This window comes from Beta vulgaris, chromosome 5 (assembly GCF_026745355.1).
Source record: "Beta vulgaris subsp. vulgaris cultivar EL10 chromosome 5, EL10.2, whole genome shotgun sequence".
NCBI classification, from domain to species: domain Eukaryota; kingdom Viridiplantae; phylum Streptophyta; class Magnoliopsida; order Caryophyllales; family Amaranthaceae; genus Beta; species Beta vulgaris.
In genome coordinates this window covers 53,927,939-53,949,724 of record NC_079206.1, presented here as the reverse complement: position 1 = coordinate 53,949,724, position 21,786 = coordinate 53,927,939, and the positions used below count along the sequence as shown (strand labels likewise).

Here is a 21,786-nt window from a genome sequence, read left to right as displayed (position 1 = left end):
TTGTTACCTTAACGGATTGCTCTAATGTGATTGAAATCACGTCAGAAGTTTATGGCGTACACATCAAAGATTTGATTGAAGGCAAAATTGCTCGTAATTCACTGAACGGACTTGACCAACATTCATCAAGATGTTGAAGCCAGAAAAATAACCTTTGCTTGTTCAACTACATGTCAGATAAAGGACCTAAATACAATAGAAAGTGTATAGTCTGGGGTTGTAAATTGTAAATAATATCTTCAACGTTAATCTTCAGCTCTGGGTCCTTGCAACTGCCGCCTCACTAGTGCAGTGTAGATGCCGTCCTTGCTCAAAAGTTCATCATGAGTGCCGCTTTCCACAACCTGACCATCAGATATAACTGCTACGACATTTGCACTTTTGACGGTTGAAAGCCGGTGTGCTATTACTAAGACAGTTCTTCCATTCATCAAGCGCTCCATTGCATCCTGCACCGCCCCAACATTTCAACGTTTATATAAAGTTGCAACTTGAATTAATGACATATATAAGAGTAAAGTTTACTGTTTACTCAACCTGTACTAGATATTCACTTTCAGCATCAAGGGCGCTTGTTGCTTCATCCAAAAGTAGTACTTTCGGGTTCATCAGCAGAGCTCTAGCAATTGCTATCCGCTGTTTCTGACCGCCTGATAGCCTAATCCCACGTTCTCCAACATGAGTTTCATACTTTTCAGGGAACTTAGAAATAAACTCATGTGCATTTGCCATTTTCTGTAATGTAGAGCAAAAAATGGAAAAAAGATCAGAAATTTATGTTGAGATATACTTGGGTATACAATGAAATTGCATCTTACAGCAGCATTCTCTATATCAGCAGCGCTGGCTTTGCCATCTAATCCATATGCAATGTTCTCTTCTATGGAGCAATTGAAGAGTGTAGGCTCCTGACTCACGATGCTAATCTGTAGTCCAAAATTTAATCATAATTTGCAGATTCACAAACCTTAGGCTAATAGAGGAAATGGAAAACATCATTAATAAGGAGGTACCAATGTAATATTAACTCATCTATTTGAGAGTGTTTGGTTAAGATAAATTATCCTCACGGAAAACGATTTTTCTATTTTCCTATGTTTGGTTTGTGACAAGTTGAAGATACCTCTCCTTTAATGATGGAAGTTGGTTCTTCCAAGGACGGAAAACATTTTCCTTTCTAACTTTTCTTCCTTCCAATTTATTTTCCTTTATTTCTAACTTTTCTTGTACAAAACCCCCTCCCCCCAACACACACCCGCAGATGCACGCGTGCACACGTACACACAACACACTCACTCACGCATGTGAGCGTCCAGACACAGACACACACACGCGCGAGCGCCCAGACACAGACACACACGCACGCACCACGCCACGTACGCACGCATGCACGCACGTGCACACACACACACTAAGCTAAGTGAAGCTAATGGGTTTACCCATGAAATAGATCACCTTCAGAAAACCTTTCTCATTATTTTCATACCAATGACTGAGTAAAAGCCTGTATATATGTGAGTCCCTGTAGACCAACCAACTTTACCTTGCTATGCAAATGCTTGTGAGATATTTCAACTAGCGGAACTCCACTCAGCAAGATCTTCCCCTTGGTAGGATCATAAAATCTCTCAATCAAATTCGCTATCGTTGTCTGCATCAATTAATGAAGAAAAGAAAAAGGGTACAACAATTAATATATGGTTTCAATGATAAAACATCCATCCTTCAGTATGGTTGTTGACACATCAGCAGCTCGTCAACAATGAAAAATTACCTTTCCACCACCACTTGGACCAACAAGAGCAACTTTAGAACCAGGCAGCAATTTGAAAGTTACTCCCTGAAATTTGGAAGGTCATCTCTTAAAAATCGCATTGAGGCAGTAGATTCAGGTAACAAAAGCTGAGGTTAAGTTACTTCACCTTTAGTACCATGTGTGATGGGCGTGAAGGATATGCAAACCAGACATCATCTAACTCTACCTCTGCATCTTGATCACTAATGAACAGAAAAATAAATTAAGAAGACAAAAGAATACACATGCAGAACTGCCTCAGTCATCAGAAAAGATCAAACATACCATTAACTTCTCCAAGACTATATATCCAATTCAGGGAGTGGAAAACAATCCACCATAAATTTGAGCAAATTTTGTGTGTGACTAAGGCCCTATTCTTTTGGACTTATTTTCTTTTCAGTTTTCGGTTTAGTTCAGTTCAGTTTCTCTCTGCAATTCAGTTTCTCTCTGTCCAAAAAAACAGGGCCTAAGTTGTGTGTGACTGCATGTGTGTATGTGTATTTGTTAATGGTGGGCAAGGGGGAGAGAATTTGCTTGCGCATACTTGCAAAAGCTATAAAGAAACATGAGAACCGTCACATATACATAAAGGCATGAGCAGAACTTTTCTTATAAGAACGGAGTTTCCTTGGTGCATATTATGTTCCCCAACCCCCCTCTGTCTCAAGCACGTGAACAAGAATTCTTTTTTCTCAAAGAGAAAAGAAGGCTAATTCCAGGAAGAACAAAAAATAATGAAGCGAAGAAGTTGGGAAAACTCACCCTAATGGACACTTAGATCCTGACTTCTGCATGGATGATGTTCGGTCTAGCAGTTGAAAAACACGTCTACTGGCTCCAGCAGCTTTCATTGCAACTGTATATAATCCAGACAGTCCAGATATGGATGACCCAACTGCATATAAAAAATTTGCAACGGTACATCTATCAGAACTTCATACACAGAAGACAAGACCAACAGTTGTCATTTGTCAAGTATGTTCTTAATTAGTATTCCAATACCAAGCAACTAGTTTCTCTGCTGCTCATTAACTGTCTAATTTTCTAGCCTTTAGCAACATTTTTAAGCAAACAACTGGTGAATCACCTGTGAGGCTATAAAGAATGAAGGATGTTAGAGCACCGGGAGTCATGCCGGTACCATTTATAGTCAGTATAGCTCCATATATCACCACAACAATAATTGGCAGAGTGGATGCTGCATTTAGTCCTCCAAAGAACATTCCTGCAACTTTCTGTGGCAACCAAAATCAGATGACACAAGCTGATAAAACACAAAGAGATCATAAATCACGGGAGAAACTCACAGCTTGTGTAAGTCCCAAGCTTAATGTCTCATCAACTTTCTCAGAATACCGCTCAATTTCGTAATCTTCTTGGGCAAAGGACCTTACTGTGCGGATAGCACCAAAAGACTCCTGAAAAAAAATTGCACTGTGTGAACCTATTTCCTAGCAACTCCGACCTCAAAGAGATATATAGGCTTTTGAGAAACAATAGTGCTTCTGTAGACTTGTTTTGAGTGATGATGTTACCTATATGCATCAAAACGAGAGTATGTGAAAGTGAAACAAAGCTAAAACTGCACCTGACATCTTACCTCTGGTTCTACTTTCAAATGCTAGCAAAAGACTGAATAACCATGCATACACCTTTGACATTTCTGTGGGCTACTCATTAAATTGAAGAAGACCAAATGCTCTAATTAACATCGATCTAAAAGCCTGCTACATACCTCAGCAATTGAAGATGCTGCTGCTGCAGCAGCCTGAGTCTTGTGTGAGAGCTCACGGACAAAGCGGCCAAATAAACGAACACCAACAGAAATCGGGGGTACAAAAATCATTGCGTACACTGAGCATAAATGAGGATCAAAACTCATCAGACTATAATTAAAGAAGTGGATGCTATCTCTGTGACCCATATAAATGTTCCAGTTTTCTATGTTCAGAATATTCTTAAAATTCAATTAAAGCTATAAATTTTCTAGCCTTGTTTACATACCCATTATCAACTTCCAATACAACACTTCATATACACAGATTTGATAAACTAGACAGATTATCATTGTCATATCAAATTATCAATATTTCCTACAGAACACTTGTGGTCCCTCAAACTTTTGTTAATTCTTTTTTCCGGACAATGTTCAAGCTTTTCTTAATCCGTGCACTTAGTCAAATGAGGAAGATTTGTCAAAGATGGATGGAAACTAAACTATACTTACATGTTAACTTCCATGATGTTGTAAACATGAAACCCAGACCAATAAATGCGGTCGCTAAATTTCTCAGAGCTTCAGAAAGATTAGTAGTAGCAGCATTCTTTATGATTTGGGTGTCTTCAGCTAGTCTACTCAAAAGCTCTCCTGTTCGCGTAACATCATAAAAAGCTATTTCCTGGAAGTACGGGGGAGAAAAGGGAGAGAGAAAGCAAAAGGGATGAGGACATCTGGTCCACTTCAGAACTGAGATCAGAAAAGAAGCATAATACTTCGTATGAAAGAAGATGAACAACCAACTTTTTACATCACATCAAATAATTCAAAGGGGATAATTTATCCACCTGGTGAATTAGATGGGAGAACAAACTCTTTCTCAGTCTCGCAACGACCCTTTCACTAGAGGAATTGAACAGCCACGCCCTTAATGCTGTGCACAATGATCTGGTATAGGAAAGGAGAAATATATAATTACACTGCAGCAGATATACTGAGACACTTGGAAAGATGAGATAAAAAATCATTAGATAACAATCAGGAAGATCTCTGGGATAGAACTATAACTAAGCAAGGAGATAATCCAGATATAAAGTTTAATAAACTATAGAGCTAAGCCTTTCAGTTGAGCAGTGGACTTACCCCACGATAACAACTAGGACGATCTCTAATATGGTGCTCATGACTGCTTTCCGAGCTTGAGATCTCTGCTCCGGCGAACTGATATCTCCTGACACAATATCAATAATTTTTCCACCAAACTTGGGCTGCAATAGGACAATCAAATGCTTTAAAATATGAATAAAGGTCATAGTTGATAGTACCTTCAACTCATTAAGAACAGATATAGACATACAACTAATATGTTTGATGTGGCTGCAATCAACAGAGCAATTGTAGCTATAACTAATTTTGGTGCATCAGGTTTTGCCTGCAAAATGAGATAAATGATGAATATGAAATGAAAGAAATGAAAACATTTGAAGAGCACATTATGAAGAGACTTAAGAAAAAAGTACTTACAAGAGCTAGAACCCTACAGAATCCCACATTTGCAGCCTAAACAATTCAACAGGAGATATCAGAAGCTTTTACTTTAAACATCACACTCAAAGATAAGAAAGAAAAAAAAAAATTAGGCGCAAGATGATATGCACGTAGCCTTACTGGTGTATCTCCATTCTCTAGGTCTGTTAAGCCACCTTCAGCAGAAAGTTCATTTCTCTTATAGCGAGCCTTTAACAAATACAAGGATTAATTAGTGACTTAAATTAAGGTTTTCATGTAATATATAGAGATCAATTCTGGCCCTAAATTGTATAACAATCAAGAACACCTCATACCCTAAGTTAAAGACTTCCTGCTAGATTTGAGAGTAATAATGAGGCAATGACTAAAATCTCCCTAATCATGTTCCCAAATCAAATTCGTAAACTGGTGATTTACCAGGCACCTGCAGAAAAAACTGAATGCTCAAACCCAGGATGCTGAAGCATTGATCCACATTGGAGCAATTTTGTTTCAGAAGTCAGAATATGAACACATATTATAATCTTCAAAGGCAGCAGTCATAACATGCAAAAATCAGTACTGGTACTGTGTACAGAACAACCAAGGCAGCAGAACTATTTATCCAAAATCTAAGGAGCAAAATAATTACAGTATTGATTATATAAGTGCAGTTATTACTTCTAGGAAGTTATACATTTGTGTAATGGTAAGACTGTTAACTATTTCTCAAAGCTTGATCTCTCTGCGGAATAAACCATCAAAATCGCAGTAAGAGATGGCATGTCAAAGTTCTCCTATAAGCTAACAATTGAAGCCATGTACATTTCAACATAAGAGTAAAATGACATGTAAGAAACACAGACATAAGCAGTAGCTATCCAAAAAGAAAAATGATCATGGAACTGTACTGAAATATATAAGTATATGGTTGCCATTTTATCATACAATGATGATTAGTCATACCCCACCACCCAGAATTCCCTCCTTCCTTCAATAACAACCTCTAAAGAAACAATTTCTAATTTCAGTAACAACTAAAGCCACATTATTTCCAAGAACATAAAAAGAAACAATCAAAATGATTACAATCTTTAAGACCCACAAATTTCCAACCATTAAAATCATATCAGAAATTAGAAAACACACAAGAGAAGTAAACTTCATCCTCAATTATCCAAATATTCAAAACCCACTTTTACCAAACTTTATAGTATCAACTAATGAACCCAGTTTATTCCTACAAAGTAACTTACAAGAGAAAATTGATAACCTCCTCAAATCATTAAAAAATCTAATAAAAACCCACAAAAATCTGGTACCCAATTACTAAATATCAAACTAGAACAACAAAATGAGAAAAAGTGTGAAATTTGTAAAGAAAATAAAAACTCACGTAGCGATCCAAAAGAGGAGTTCTTTGCCCACTTCGACCACCATACCCACCACCATGCCCTCCAAAATTCATGCTTTTTGTCACTACTAAAATTATTTTTCAACCAAAAATCTAATATGTTGTCCCAATAAAAAGAAAGAAAGAAACCAAATTGCTTGGAGAAAATAGCGGACAAACAAGTGGTGAGATGCTAGTGTAATGTTGAATGTGAAGTAACTATAGTGGCAGATTTTGGCCTTGTGATTTGGGATAATATAAGCGAATTAAGGACTATTCAGTAGAAATGCCAAAATTTGGTCCCTAGATAAGAAGTGGGTTTCCAAAAAGTAATACTAAGACATTGTTAACTCTCAGTGCCACCAGTGGAATTTGTGGAAATCCACACTCTCATGACTCATCACGTAAAGACGAGCTTTTCGTCATCCATCACGTCTTTCTTTATTCTCACTACAATATTAGGCCGATGTTAATAATGAGAAGGAGAGTTTGTCTTGTAAGAAATCGCCTACTTTTAAATTAAAATTAGATAATGATAAGCTTAATATTAAAAAGACAATTAATCCAACAGTGACTATGTTAATTGTTAATATCTTTTGGTGACTAGTTTAATCCATTTAATGACTAAGTCTACTTTCAAATTAAAACTAGTTTTTTTTTACCCGGATGATGCCTCGGTTTAGTTACAATAAACAAATATGTTATTATTTTAAAATTTCATAATTTATTTTGCTACTTTTCGTATTTTTTATCCATTAATAAATTGAAAAATTCACCTTACGACGTGATAAGTAAGAAAAATTGAAAGGTTTGATTTTGAAAACAATATCTTAAAAAAGGAATTGTGGTAAGAGAATATGATATCAATATTCTCTTGTAAGTTACGTAATAAGAGTGTTAGAAATGTATATATACTTGTTTAAGTCTTTTTTAGTTAATTACAATTATTACAAGACTTCATCATATTTTATTTGAAACATTAGACAACAAAGTCATAGTGTATTGATGGTTAAACTCTTACTTTTCACGTGTTCGATACCTTGCACACATTTTTTAACAAGTGAGTAGTACACGTAGACATAAAACATTTGCATTAGAAATGTGAGGATAATGTCACGTAGCACATAGGCTTTTTGTTAGAAGGAATGTTGGTGACTTCTCTTCACGTGAACTTAATAAAATTAAATTTATTGTACTTAATTGTATATCAGTCTTAAATTTACTTTATATTTACACTTTGTTATACTTTTTTTGAAAGGAAAAAGATTTATTATATTTGATTAGTCTTAAAACTTTTTTTTCAAGGTGTAGAGAGTGCATAAAGAATAACAATTTTTATCGGCTATAAATTTTGAGTGCTTGGTTGGTAATAATATTTTTTGGTTAAGTGAATATTTTTTAGGTTTTAATTAGACAAAAAGGCCAAATTTGTAACATAAATTTTATCGAGTGCGATGAAAGATATATGGAGTGTGAAACAATTGTAATTGAATTTTTTTTTTTTTGGAAAAATGAAAGAGAAAATTCAAATGACTTTAATTATTAGTTTTCTCTCCTTTTCATATTAATAGCAATAGTTTGACTTTTGCACTATTCATATGCTTTACTTTACCCATAATTTTTAACTTATATATAAATACAATTGTTAGTTTATAACATTTTTCTAAGATTTATTTCAATGTATATTTTCAACACAACAACCTTTTATAACTAACCTAATTGATAATTAGAGATAGTAATAGTCAATGTTGTGCATTATGTATCGATCAAGCTGTTGTAATTAATATGGATCGGGGTAATATTTCCTTAGCTTAGTATAGACTACAAACAAATGCCCAACTAAACCAAAACCATGTACGTGTACAAGTTTAGGTCTAAGTCCATACCCATTAAAAAGTGAGAAGTTTGTCTACTACTTCCTCCGTGTTTTTATTCTTGTTACATAGAGAAAGTGGGAGGTTTTTAAGAAAGGTAGAGAGAGAAAGTAGGGAACCACCACTTTTTGAATAAAAAATCATTTGTTAAGGAAAAAGTATGAGTATTTTAAAAGAGAAGGTGGGGGACCACTAACTTTTTAATAGTATTTTAAGATTTTTATGGTGAAAAGATATCCATTTATGGTATGTAGCATCTATTATGACATTTCCATTTAAGGAAAATGTAGCATCTATAAAAAAAACAGAGGAAGTATAACTTAGGCTATGTTCAGTTCACCTTATTTTTGCTTATTTCAGATCTAATCAGATCAGATCAGATCAGATCAGATCAGAAAAAATAAGTTCATATCAGATCAGATCAGAAAAAATAAGTTCAGATCAGATCAGATCAGATCAGATCAGATCAGATCAGTTCAGATCATATCATGCTTATATTTAAAAACTTATTATTATTAAATATCTTTCACTACATATTAATAAAAATTATAATAATTGAATATTAATAAAGTACTCATTGAGACGAATCAAACAAGACCCAACATGACTATATTTTTTCTTATATATTGAGAAAAATCTAAAAGATTATCTCTATTATTGTGAATAGTGTCAAGATTCTAAGTGACAAAGATAAAAAAAAATACAAAAGGGGTATTATTATTTACTAGTACATTTGTTCAAAAGAATTATTATTATTGTTGTTGTTGTACTTATTAATTATTAATATTGGTAATTATTATTAATCTTTTGTTACCATTATAAATGTCATTGTTATTATTATATTAAGTTATTTTGTTGTTATTAAATAATAGAAAATTAAAAGCCACGTGTTAAGAACATAAGATTGACGCAAAAATAAGAAATATATAAAATATGATATCTCAAATTCATGATAACGAAACTACTATGTTCGGATTACATTTCAAAATAAGCTAAGTGTGAGATACAAATTATAAATTTAGATTCGGTATACCTCTTCCTACCGAATTTCAAATCTCTCTAGCTATTTGAAGTTGCACGATATTTATTTTTTTTTTGCTCAAGTCATAGTTGTTTGTATATCTTGTTCTATTTTATATGGAAAAAAAAGAGTTCAGTTTGCCGACTTCTCAAGTGTGAAACTTTTTTTAAGGGAAAGTGTGAAACATTGTATAATGCTCTTATAAAATAATGACTTGAGTTATATAATTATTTTTAGTAATAATAATAATTATGATTATAATTATTATTGTTGTTCTTATAATAATGATAATAATAAATTATTATTAATAATAAAAGTTGGTATAAAGTTGTAATAGAAATAAAATGATAATAATAGTATAACACTATAAATATCTTATAATGTATTGCATAATAATGATTTACAAAGTAATAATATAATAGTAATAATATATTTTATAAAAGATAAGATCTTGTTGAAAAAATAAGTTCAGATCAGATCAGAAAAAATAAGTTCAGATCAGATCAGATCAGAAAAAATAAGTTCAGATCAGATCAGATCAGATCAGATAAGTTCAGATCAGAAAATTTCAGGTGAACTGAACATAGCCTTAGTAACAGTATGCGGACGGTTATGCCCCTGCAACTTTATTGAAATTACAACCCTACCCTTTCTTCTATTTTTCGATTTTTCCAACTTTTCCTCCCTTCCAGCTTTTCTTTCTTCCAACTTTTCCTCTTTCTCTATCTTTCGCTATTCTCTATCCCATTTTTCTCCCCTTCATGATTCTCAGCACCTCCATGATCATCTTCTTCGCCTAACTCCACTGCTCCACAAAATCTGACTTTCTTGGCATCAATTTCCTCACCATTGCTTGCGTTTTCTCTCCCCTTTGTAACTTTTTTCTAATTTTCCACTTTCGAGGTAACATCATCAACATCAATTTTTAGGGTTTTGGCATTGATTTCTTCATAATCGATCGTATTTTCTCTTTCATCTGCAACTTTCTTCGGATTATCAACACGCATTTCGCAAGAATTGTTAATCCCTATATATTCTTCCAAATTTTCTTCCAAACTGAACATTGTTTTCATTCAATGCTTTGAACCCCTCTTGCTTGTCCTGCTCACGTCTCCCTTCATCGCTGCGTCTTCTTTGCTCATCGGTCCTTCAAAATCAGAAATTGATGAAGTAGTGGGGAAAATCACGAGGAAGAAGTTTTAAGGGTTTGGGGTTCTTAAAGGAGTTTTTGAAATCATACGATTCGTCAACTGGATTTTCAGAATTATGTACGAAGTCAGTGATTTCGAGGAAGTCGATCTCTCACAAGTTTCTCGTTTACTCTCTTCTTCTACTTCTGATACTGTTGCTCACTTAATTGCCCAAAATCAGAAGGTCGCAACAACAAAGAAAGTTGGGAGAAAGCCTGAAAGACGGCTTCGTAATGATCCAGATATAGCTTTTGATTCTTTGAAAATTGATAATTCGCAACACAAATTAGTGATTGATAATGTGTTAGGTTGTACGTAGTATAGTGAACAAATTTAATGATTATGGTAATGTAAATGGTAAGTTAGTTGGTATTGTTGGAAATGGTGGATTGGACATACTTGAATCGCGGATTGAATTTTGATGATGGAGTTGATAATGTGGAAATTAGGGGTTGTATTGACTTAAATTTAAGAGTAGATGATGATTATGGGGTTGATGAGAATGACACTAGGATTGAAAAGGTTGGTTCTTTAGGGAAGGAAGAACGTAGGTTCGATTTAGGGCTCAATGAGGAGAGCATGAATGGAGAGAATGGGACAATGGATGCGGGTGCATGTATAGGCTTAGGTGAATTGAAAAATAGGGATACCAGTGTTGTTGCTGCTAACCATGTTAATTGTACGATTTGTGATGCTCAATTGGAAGGGGATCGTTTGGAGGATGGAAATTGTGGTAGGAAGAAGAAGAGAAAAGTCAAGAGGAATTTGAATTCACCAATATAAACTATGTTGAGAAGCAAGAAGTGCACATCAAGCAAAAGTTGTTGTTGCGGATGAAATTTTAGCTTGCTCATTGGTCCTTTTCTCTCTCCTCTCGTTTTGTTGTTTGTTTGTTGTTGTTATTCAATTTTACGGTTGAATCCTCTGATTTTTGTTTGTGTGTTGAATTTTGTAGTGATTTGAGTGAGATACTTGATGCGTACGAAAGAGATGATAAGTTTTTCTTGTATACTGGTCGAGGACCTTCCTCTGAAGCGCTGCATGCCTGCATTTAGGGCATTTGGTCCCTTTCATGTTCATCAGTACCATTTTCACTCCATATTCACTTTCTCAATCTTCTTCTTCTCTCTCCTCCTTTTCCTATTCCTTTGTAATTGAAACTTGAGGGCTTTATAATGAAATGGAAAATGAAATAATCCAAAAATTAGGCCTTTGCAATTAATCAAGAAATCTTTTCTATGCTTTAGTCTGGAAAAAAAAAATAGTTGTTGTTGAACTCTCGTATGGCTTTTGAACTCAAATGCCATTTTCAAAGAAAACCCCCTTTTCTAATTGTCTTGACTCTTGAGTTTTGTTTATGATCACATCCTTATTTTGTTTGGTGATTTCTAAGTTTTGTAATTAATTGTTCTAGAATTAATGGAATTTTTTATGCTTGAAGCCCGGGTTTTAAAGTTAGGGCTTGGAATTTTGGCTCACTTTTGCTGTAATTGAAGAAATATGGGAAGTGAGAGATGACATGTTAAGTTGTGATGTATCAATAACCAAGTAAGATGTAGGTGATGAATGGTACAATGGAGAGGGGGATGTGGTGCTGATTCTGAATAATAAGAAGCTTCTTGCAAAGTATGTTTTCTAAAAATAAAAAAGAACTAACTAATTTGTAGTTGTTTTCTCTTTATATTGGTCCAATGCTTTTTCATGTTTCAGATGCTTAGAATATGAGAAGGCTAAAGAAGAGCTCAATTATAAGGTTTATATTTCATTTTCCCCTCCTCTCCAAAAATGGATTTCATCCACTCAGACGTTAAAGCTACTACAATGACGACTAGGTTTTATCGAAAGTACTTTATCTGTTGAGTAACACTGACCCGAGTTAGGAGGGAGCTTATTTTTATATATGTTAATTTTCTTGATTTTTCCTTGTTGGCCTCTGCCTCTGGAATATGAAAATAAACAGGTTTAAGAAAATAGGTATTGGAGGTTGATTTTTTTGGAAGGTTTAGTTCCTCTCCTTGAGAAAGAGAGATGGTAACGACATACATGAATATTTACTCGTTGAATTTCTGTTTGATACTTTTACTTGCACTCAGGCCCGTCCTTCAGGCTGGACAGGAGGGGCGCCTACCCAGGGCCCAAGAAAAGGTAGCCCAAATTTATTAAAGCAGTTTTTTTTTTTTTTAAATTCAGTTCAAAGAAAAACGCGTGTGAGACGTTTTTCTCATATTCTTCAACCTTCCTTTATTACTCTCATTCAATTACTACTCCTTGTTTCTCTCAAAATCGTTTCATATCCTCCAATTACCAAATAAATTTTGAAAAATTTCCAAGTTTAAATTAAATTCTTGAACTAATTCCTTCTTTTCAGTTTTCCATATTCTGAAAATCTCAACATTTTTAATTTTTTCTTTCCCAATTTCCATCCTCAATCAATCTCCGAATTCTCTTAATTGATCTTCACAATTGAAGATGATTTCCCCCATAAACGGCTATTTTGTATTAAAATTTCTAACGGGATTTATATTTCATATAAGTAAAACTCCTATGAACTTTATATCTCACCAATTTCCATTCTTTCTTCCTATTCTTCTCACAATTATTGGGTTCAAAATTTTGATAATTTGGCAAATTTGGGAGTTTATCTGTTCGAATTTTACTGTATGTTACTTCGTGAAGTGCCGAAGTTTTAATTTGGTAGACAAAGAATCGAAGATTCGAAGGGAGTAATTGGGTAAACAATAGAAAAATCTGGACGGTTGGCTACTTCATCTTCAACGATTTGGGTAAGATTTTTTTGTTCTTGCTAAAATTCCTATTTTTTTAGATGAATTTGTTGAAAAATAAATTAGACTTGTTCACTTGTTTGTAATTTTTTTTCTTCTGATTTTCATATCTGCCGAAATGAATGGGTAGTGTGCTTGTTATAATTGTTTTTTTGTTCTTGCTAATATTTCTATTTTATAATGAATTTGATCTAAAATAAATTAGACTTGTTCACTTGTTTGTAATTTTTTTTTCCTGATTTTCATATCCGTCAAATGTCGAATGTGTAGTGTTCTTGTTATAAATTTTTTTGTTCTTGTTTGTGATATCTGTCAAATGCCAAATGAGTAATTTGAATTGAGAAAATAACACTTGTTTGTGATGCCGAATGGGTAGAGTACTAGTGTTCTTGTTATAATTTTCATTGTCAAATGCACAGTTTGAAAAAAAATACGCAGTAGGATCTAATATCACATTATCACCGACGGCAAAAATACACCAAAAGCTTTGGAATTATAGAAATGAGTATGCTGATGGGTGTCAATATTTTCATTGTGTGACAAAATTGGCAAAAGATAGTTATATCACTTATATATATGTCACAACAGAAGAACATGTTCTTGCTATTTATTTTTTAATGAATTTGATCTAAAATAAATGAGACTTGTTAAATTTTTTTTCTTCTGATTTTCATATATGCATAGTATTCTTGTTGATGTTGGAAATTAAATTCAAGCCTCTTTCGTTGCTCAATAATCAACATCGTAATAAACAGCCAAAACAGGTGACATTGTTCTATATTCTCTACTATTTATTTATACGATGTTACCGAAAAAACATCTATCTGGTTATGAAAAAAGGAAATAACGAAACCAAACACAAGAGTTATTAGAATCACAAAAGGGAGCTCTCTTCAAATTTTTCTCTAAAACAGTTGAAAGGTCTTCTAATGATTTAGGTGACAATGAGGATGATTTTCAGCAACCTAATGAAAATATTAATGATGATAATCTTGAGCAACTCAATGAAAATATGAATGACGATAATCTTGGGCAATCTAATGAACATTTGAATGGTGATAATTTTCAGCATCCTAATGAAGGTGTGAATGGTGATAATTTTGAACAATCTAATGAGCACTTGAATGACAACAATTTTAATGACTATGATAATGTTCCAAATGCGTCGACAGATAATGTGGAAAATGATGAAAATTTGGTCCCTCCTTTAGATAGTTATGATCCTAGTAATTGCGGTATTCTCGATAATAAAATGAGAGATATTATAATTGAAAAGGGGCCTACAAGAGAAATGAATCTTACATTTCCTCTTGATAATCTTTCTAGACATTTTTCATATGCTCATTATCTAAGAAAGATGAGTATGGAGAGACTAGTGATAGAAAGTGGTTGGTTTACTCTAAACATGTGGATAAAGTTTATTGTTCTTTTTGTAAGTTATTCACATCGCAAAATAACAAAAGTTTTTTAGCAAATGATGGTTTGAATGATTGGAAACACCTTAGTGAAAGACTTAAAACACATGAGAATAGTGTTGAGCATATGACCAACATGAATACTTGGATTGAAGTACGCACTAGATTAAGTAATAATCAAGGGATTGATAAAGATTTACAACAAGGAATTGCAAAAGAAAAGGAGCGTTGGAGACAAGTTTTGTTGAGAATGGTTTCTATTGTGAAATGTCTTGCAAAAAACAACTTAGCTTTTAGAGGATCTAATGCAAAACTTTATGAGTACAGTAATGGAAATTTTTTGGGATTGATTGAAATGATTACTGAATTTGATTTAGTTATGCAAGATCATATTCGACGTATCAAAAGTTAAGAAATTCACTATCATTATCTTGGTCCGAGAATACAAAATGAACTTATTTCTTTGTTAGCATATAGTGTTAGATCTTCTATAATAAGGATCATTAAAGAGGCAAAATATTTCTCTGTGATTCTTGATTGTACCCCATATGTGAGTCATCAAGAACAAATGACTTTGATAGTGCGATGTGTAAATATGTCTAGTATTTCAATAAAAATAGAAAGATTCCTTTTGGAGTTCTTAAAAGTGGATGATACCTCTGGATTGAGACTTTTTAATGAATTGTTAGAAGTATGTAAGTCTCTTGATCTAGATATTAATGATGTTAGGGGACAAGGTTATGACAACGGTTCTAATATGCATGAAAGGAAAGCATCAAGGGGTTCAAAAAAGATTGCTTGAAATAAATCTGAGGGCTTTATACATGCCTTGTGCTTGTCATAGTCTTAATCTTACTCTTGGTGATATGGCACGTTCTTGTGTTAAAGCTATATCCTTTTTTGGTGTTATTCAATGTCTATATTCATTATTCTCGGGATCCACAAAAAGATGGAAAATTTTGTTAGATAGTGTTCCTGGCCTAACTATGAAATATTTGTCTAATACTCATTGGGAGAGTCGAATTAAGAGTGTCAAAGCTATAAGGTTTCAATGTCCCCAAATAAGATTAGCTTTGTCAGAATTGTATGAATCTTGTGACAATGATGCAAACACTAAGAGTGTAGCAGAAAGTTTGATTAATGCACTAGAAAGTTTTGAATTTTTACTTGGTAATGTTATTTGGTATGACATTTTGTTTGCTATTAATATGGTTAGCAAGAAGTTGCAGTCTAAGTCTATGTGCATTAACTCTACCATAAAGCAACTGGAAGATGTGTTTTCATATTTTGAAAAGTATCGAGATGAAGGCTTTGAAAAAAAGTATAAATCTTGCAAAAAGTATTGCATTTGAAATCAATGTTAAACCTGTCTTTCCAATAAAGCGTCGTGTCATTAGAAAAAGACATTTTGAAGATAACAATGACGATCAAGAAAGTTAATCACCGGAAGAATCATTTAGAGTCAACTATTTTCTTATTGTTGTTGATATGGCAAAAACGTCTTTGAAAAACATATTTGAGGAGTTGAAGACATTTGAAAGTATTTTTGGATTTTTATATAATTCATAAAAGTTAAAATCACTTGATAAAAATGAGTTGAAAGAATGTTGTCAAAAGTTTTACTCTACCTTTTCTCATGGCAATTTATCGGATGTTGATCAAGATGGTTTGTTCTCCGAATTAAAAGTCTCACAATTCACTTTGCCAAATGAATCAATGGCTGCTATTGAAATTCTTAAATATGTCAAATCAGCATATTGTTATCCGAATGTAGCAATTGCTTACAGAGTTTTATTAACAGTGCCTGTGACCGTTGCATCGGCCGAAAGAAGCTTTTCAAAACTGAAGTTAATAAAAACCTATTAAGATCATCAATGGCGCAAAAGAGGTTGAACGGTTTGGCAACATTATCGTTGAGAAGGATATGCTGGAAAACATTGATCTTGATGTAATTATAAATGACTTTGCATCTCAAAATGCTTGAAGAAGCCGCTTTGTATGATTTTTAAGAAAGAGATAGGTTTTTTTTTTTTATATTTTTTAAAAGTTCTTTTATGTATTAAGACTTGTTATGCTAAATAAATTTTTTTTTTGGTCCATTATTGAATTTTATTCAAATCATAGAAACGGTAAGGGGACTCATTTTTCACACTTCGCATAGGGCCCATAAAATGTCAGGAACGGGGTTGCTTGCACTTTGTTAGGAAAGTGGGAATTGACACGTGGAGGCCCAGGTATGAATTTGGTTTAGCATGTATATGTAAGCATGTCGTGCTGTACTTAGGTTTGCATATTTGGAGGCTATCGTTTTTGGTGGACTGTTGTGAAATCTATGTAGCTATTGCTGAATTGTTCATAGTATTGTCGGAGTTTATGACTTTATGATCATTGTAGCCTTTGTCATAATTTTCTTATTGGTTCTTAGCTTCTCATAAATGAAATTTTAGGAACTATTAGAGCCCTGAAAGAGTCTGCAAGGACTTCGCTTTGTAAGCATGAATAAAGTTGATAATGTGGGATTTCATCCTTTATCATTGGCCAGGTCAACTGTTTAAATGTATGCTACACTAACTTTGCTAATTGAGCTACCAAATTCCAATTACTTATTGTTTGAAATGCAGGGTACACTACATTGGATACATTAAGCTCCTATGGTTTTGAATTTCCTTACTAAAACTTGTAGGGTTTTTAGCCATAATTTTGCTGCTTAGGTAACTTATTAGTACAGAAATAGCCTAAAACATGTAATACATTCGGGACACTTGTCACAACCCACAGGCTAAACCAACAAGAATAAGCGTCAAGGTGCTTCCACAGGGATGTTATATATTAGGAACTCTTTTTATGTTTAAGCTTGAAGAGTAACGTTTTCTGTGGGAACTAATATAGTATATGTTCAATTTCTGTATAAGGAAAGTTCTGACCTTATGCTAAGCTCATCCTCTTGGAGGCTTCTGGATACTACTACTGATCTTACTGTAATATGTCTTTTCCTACCTTGGAATTAAGTACAATTTTGCAGATTCTTCATTCAACTTTTGTCAGCTAAATATATATAATAAATATATATTATTAACTCACGTGGGTAATTTTATTTTTTAAAATCAACTAAAAGCAACCTTTTTTTACCCGGGGCATAGCTCGGGTCTAATAACTAGTAATTTTTTTCTACCTTGAGCATGTTTTGTAACGCACAAACTATTTATACTAACATATCATATATGCAATATAATTTAATAATCTTATTATCTTACCTACACATTAATATTGCTTGAAATGCCTTAAATTTATTGAACTAATATTTAGGGAGAACTATTTATAATAATTTTCGCAACTAGTAGGAAGAAAAGGCAAGAAAAATCTCATTTTCAAAATGTCGTTTACGAGATCTAAGATTTCTTCAATATCATATGTCGGACACAAACCTTTCACTTAGCTTTACCAAAATACGTATGTATAGATGGACAATTTAAAAGTGTTATTATACCTTATCCAAAGCAATTTGTGGCTGGAAAAAAACAACTTGTAAATACAGTTTCTTCTTTGCGAAAAAGTAAATAATTAAAAAAATGATTTCTCTTCAAATGGCGGCGGGGATTTGCATGCTCCATGACATTTATAATGACAGTTGAATGATGCATGCTTCATATTTTTTTTCTAGCCCATCTTGTGTGTGGTCGCGCACATCTGTCTGTCAACCAACTCATTTTCAAAATGTCATATGCCACTCATTATTCATCAGAATTGAGCATTCAATTAGAAGTTAGAAAAAGGATAGGAGCTAGCTCAAGTGGGTAGAGCGCTCCCCCTTGGCCCTTGAGGTCAGGGGTTCGATCCTTACCCCCAGCATTATGCTGGGGTATTTCCTTAGCATGCTATGCATGTCTTACCGGCCAATGTGTTGGTAGTTCCTACAGGCTAGTAGCCTGGTAGGGGTTAGCTCTTGGGTTAACTTAATTTCCTAATAAAAAAAAATAAAAAATTAGAAGTTAGAAAAATATCGAGCCAAAATTTCAAATTCAACTTGAATTTTTCAAAGTATTGAGTATGTTGTAAGATATGATCTTTTTAAGTTGACCTTTGTGCACAAACATTTATCAACAGATAGAGTTACTCTTATGAACAATAATAAAATTGCTTATATGAGTATGAGGTTACTCTTCACAATAAAAGGGTGTCACTCTTGAGTCCTGTTTATAAATGTGGTTACTTTTAGGGGTTTTTTCACCAGGTACTCTTGTGGTTTTTCAAAATTCATGGGGTACCCCTGGTTTTAAAAAAATGCACAAGGTACCCCTACTGTTTCAAACAAATGTATGAAATGCCCTTAATGACTAACGATGTTAAGTTTTCGTTAGTCATATTTACCATTTTGCCATTGTTAACCCCTAATCCTAAATCCTAAACCCTAACCCTAAACCCCCACCACCTCCACCACCCCAGTCCCCCTCCTTCCCCGCCCCAGCAGCCCCCACCCCCCGCAAACCTCCTCCCCGCAGCACACAGCAGAACCCCTTCCCCAACCTCCATCGTTGATTTCCTCCCTCACTCCCTCCCTCTAGCTTCTCTCTCCTCCTCAACCACCAACCATGACCCATCCTCAACCGCACAAGCAACCACCTGGGTGGTGGGAAATTCGCACAAGCAACCACCTAGGTTGGGGGAAATTCGAAGGAAATCGACAGGGGACGATTTCCCCTTCTCTCTCCTCGCACAAGCAACCACCACTTGGGTGGTGGGAAATTCGAAGGAAATCGACATGGGACGATTTCCCCTCCTCTTTCAAGCAACCACCTGGGTGGTGGGAAATTCGCACAAACAACCGCATACAACACACGAAATAAATACGATGGGGTTGGGGGAAATTCGAAGGAAATCGACAGGGGACGATGGAGGTGGGGAAATTGACAGAAATCAATTGGGTGAGGAAAATCGACGGGGGTGGGGGGAAATCATCGAAAATCGACGTGGGTGGGGGAGGGAAGGGGACTGCGAGGGATGGGGGGGTGGCTGCTGCGGGGGTGGGGGAGGCCAGGGGAGGGGTGTTGCGGAGGGTGGGGGAAGGGCGGCTGCTGTGGGTGGTGGGGTATGGGAGAGAAGGGGTGTTGCGGGTGGTGGGTGGGTGGGGTAGGGGTGGTGGGTGGGTGGGTGGGGTAGGGGAGGGGTGGTGGGTTATAAGTTAGGGTTTAGTTAGTGAATTAGGGTTAATTAGGGTTTAATTAGGGTTAGAGGGATGAATTAGGGTTAATGACTAACGGAAACTTAACACCGTTAGTCATTAAGGGCATTTCGTACATTTGTTTGAAACAGTAAGGGTACCTTGTGCATTTTTTTAAAACCAGGGGTACCCCATGAATTTTGAAAAACCACAAGAGTACTGTAATACCCCATATTTTTAGTATTTATTTAAATAATGAAATATTTATTTTATATTTATTTTCTAAAATAATAAATATTTTAAGCAAAGGGTATTTTAGTATTTTCAATGATTTTTAATTATTTTGGCGGGAGAGCGCCAAAATTGAATTTGTTAAGCTTTTGGTAGTTAACATAAGTCAAAAATTAAAGAAAACCAAAAAAAAAAAAAAATTTTTTTTTTTTAGGGGCCATGTATTCCTACGGGATTTATGGTGAGATATGTAGTGGTTTTCCTATAACTTCCAAATATATGATGGATGTTACAAATCTTGGTTTAATCCCCTAATTTATGGTGAAGGTTACAAACTATTTAATTTTTGAAATTAAGTACTACCTATTCTACTCCTATTAATACCCCATACCTTAAGCCATCTTTTCCACACAAAAACTTTGAAGAATCCATATTCTCTTACTTCAAAGTTCTTCTTTCTCTTCCTATCTATTCTAGTTTTATATTTCTTATTCAAGTTTCAATTTTCTTTGGTTTAAGAAAAATATTTTCATATTTCTTACTCAAAAATATTATGCTCATGATAGGTCATTCATGTTTAAATTCATGATTAAATTCATGTGGTAAATTGCTTATTGGTTGGGTATGAGAAAGCTCAAGTATAAGAATAAGTGAAGAGTATAACTTTTTGTGCAAGATCAAGGTACGTTATGTAGCTAGATCTTTTGAAATATGGTTTTATGTGATAAAGATGTTTATTATATAATGGTTGGATTGGTTTAGAAATTTGATTTGAAATGGTTACAATATTTTATTATTCACTCTTGGAAGTGAAAAGAAGGAATGATTTTATCAATCATTTTCATATATAGAAGTTTTGTTATCCTTTTTGGAAAATTAAATTATTTTTACAAGGAAAGGTTGATTGGTTTTTTTTTATGAACTTTGAATGTTCAAAAAGTTGTTTATGAGGAAAGGAGGTTTATTCATGACTTACAAGTCATATTATTATTATTTCCGCTTGATTAATATCAAGAGATTCAAAGTCCACTTGTTGGCAATTATAGTTACCCCTTGATATAGCTCCGTGATGGGATGACTAGCTTGGGGGGTGTGCACACTTAGCAAAATAGAAGGGGTGATAAGAAGAGGAATTGTTTTCAGGATTATTTTTAATCCAAGTGGTTTGGAAAGAGTTTGTTCTTAAAAGTTATTCTTGAATTATTATTCAAGTATTTGGAAAGAGTTTGTTCTTAAAAGGTTATTCTTGAATTATTATTCAAGTGTTTGGAAAGAGTTTGTTCTTTTTCTTGAATTATTATTAAGTGTTTGAAAATGTTATTCTTAAAGAGTTATTCTTGAATTATTGGTGATGGAGTTTTGAAACGAAAAATATAACATAATGTGTCCCTCAAAAAAAAAAAAAACAAAAATGTGTTACTTATCTAGTACATTTCGTACTCAGTTTTATACTGACGCGTATTTCCTTTTTCCTATTTTGCTTTGCCCTGTTTACCTTTTTGGTAAGCAGATTTGCAGGTGAATTTTGAATGTGCATGGGAGCATACTAGGAACGGGATCTTCACCTAGATTAGAGTGTTTCATTTATTTTGAGTATTGAGACAATATTTACTTTTATTAATAAAGAAGTATTATTATTTTTGGTTAAAGTCTTCCGCTGCAAGTTATTTTGGTTAGTTAGTAGTTAGTTGCCGAAA

The 21,786-nt window shown here is 34.0% G+C and overlaps 1 protein-coding gene and 1 long non-coding RNA gene across 3 annotated transcripts; one reads left to right on the top strand and one right to left on the bottom strand.

Moving 5' to 3' along the window:
- Positions 1–48: 48 nt before the first annotated feature.
- LOC104907920 (ABC transporter B family member 25) lies at positions 49–6,818 on the bottom strand. 2 transcript variants are annotated; one of them, XM_048644376.2, is made up of 18 exons: positions 6,421–6,816; positions 5,360–5,469; positions 5,184–5,252; positions 5,040–5,075; positions 4,873–4,947; positions 4,659–4,783; positions 4,364–4,463; positions 4,026–4,197; positions 3,534–3,652; positions 3,106–3,216; positions 2,886–3,033; positions 2,561–2,693; positions 1,923–1,998; positions 1,775–1,840; positions 1,544–1,651; positions 819–926; positions 538–735; positions 49–449 (listed from the first exon to the last, which is right to left on the bottom strand). In XM_048644376.2, the coding sequence occupies exons 6-18, from the start codon at positions 4,697–4,699 to the stop codon at positions 246–248; spliced, it is 1,584 nt and encodes a 527-aa protein (XP_048500333.1). In that variant the 5' UTR covers positions 4,700–4,783; positions 4,873–4,947; positions 5,040–5,075; positions 5,184–5,252; positions 5,360–5,469; positions 6,421–6,816; the 3' UTR covers positions 49–245. The 2 variants fall into 2 exon arrangements, with proteins under 2 accessions (XP_048500333.1, XP_010695252.1); XM_010696950.4 differs by lacking the exon at positions 5,360–5,469 and having other exon boundaries at positions 6,421–6,818.
- Positions 6,819–9,966: 3,148 nt separating this feature from the next.
- LOC125497449 (uncharacterized) lies at positions 9,967–17,662 on the top strand. Its single transcript, XR_007274198.2, has 2 exons — positions 9,967–13,285; positions 16,502–17,662. It is a non-coding gene; the product is annotated as an uncharacterized LOC125497449 (long non-coding RNA).
- The last annotated feature ends 4,124 nt before the right edge of the window (positions 17,663–21,786 follow it).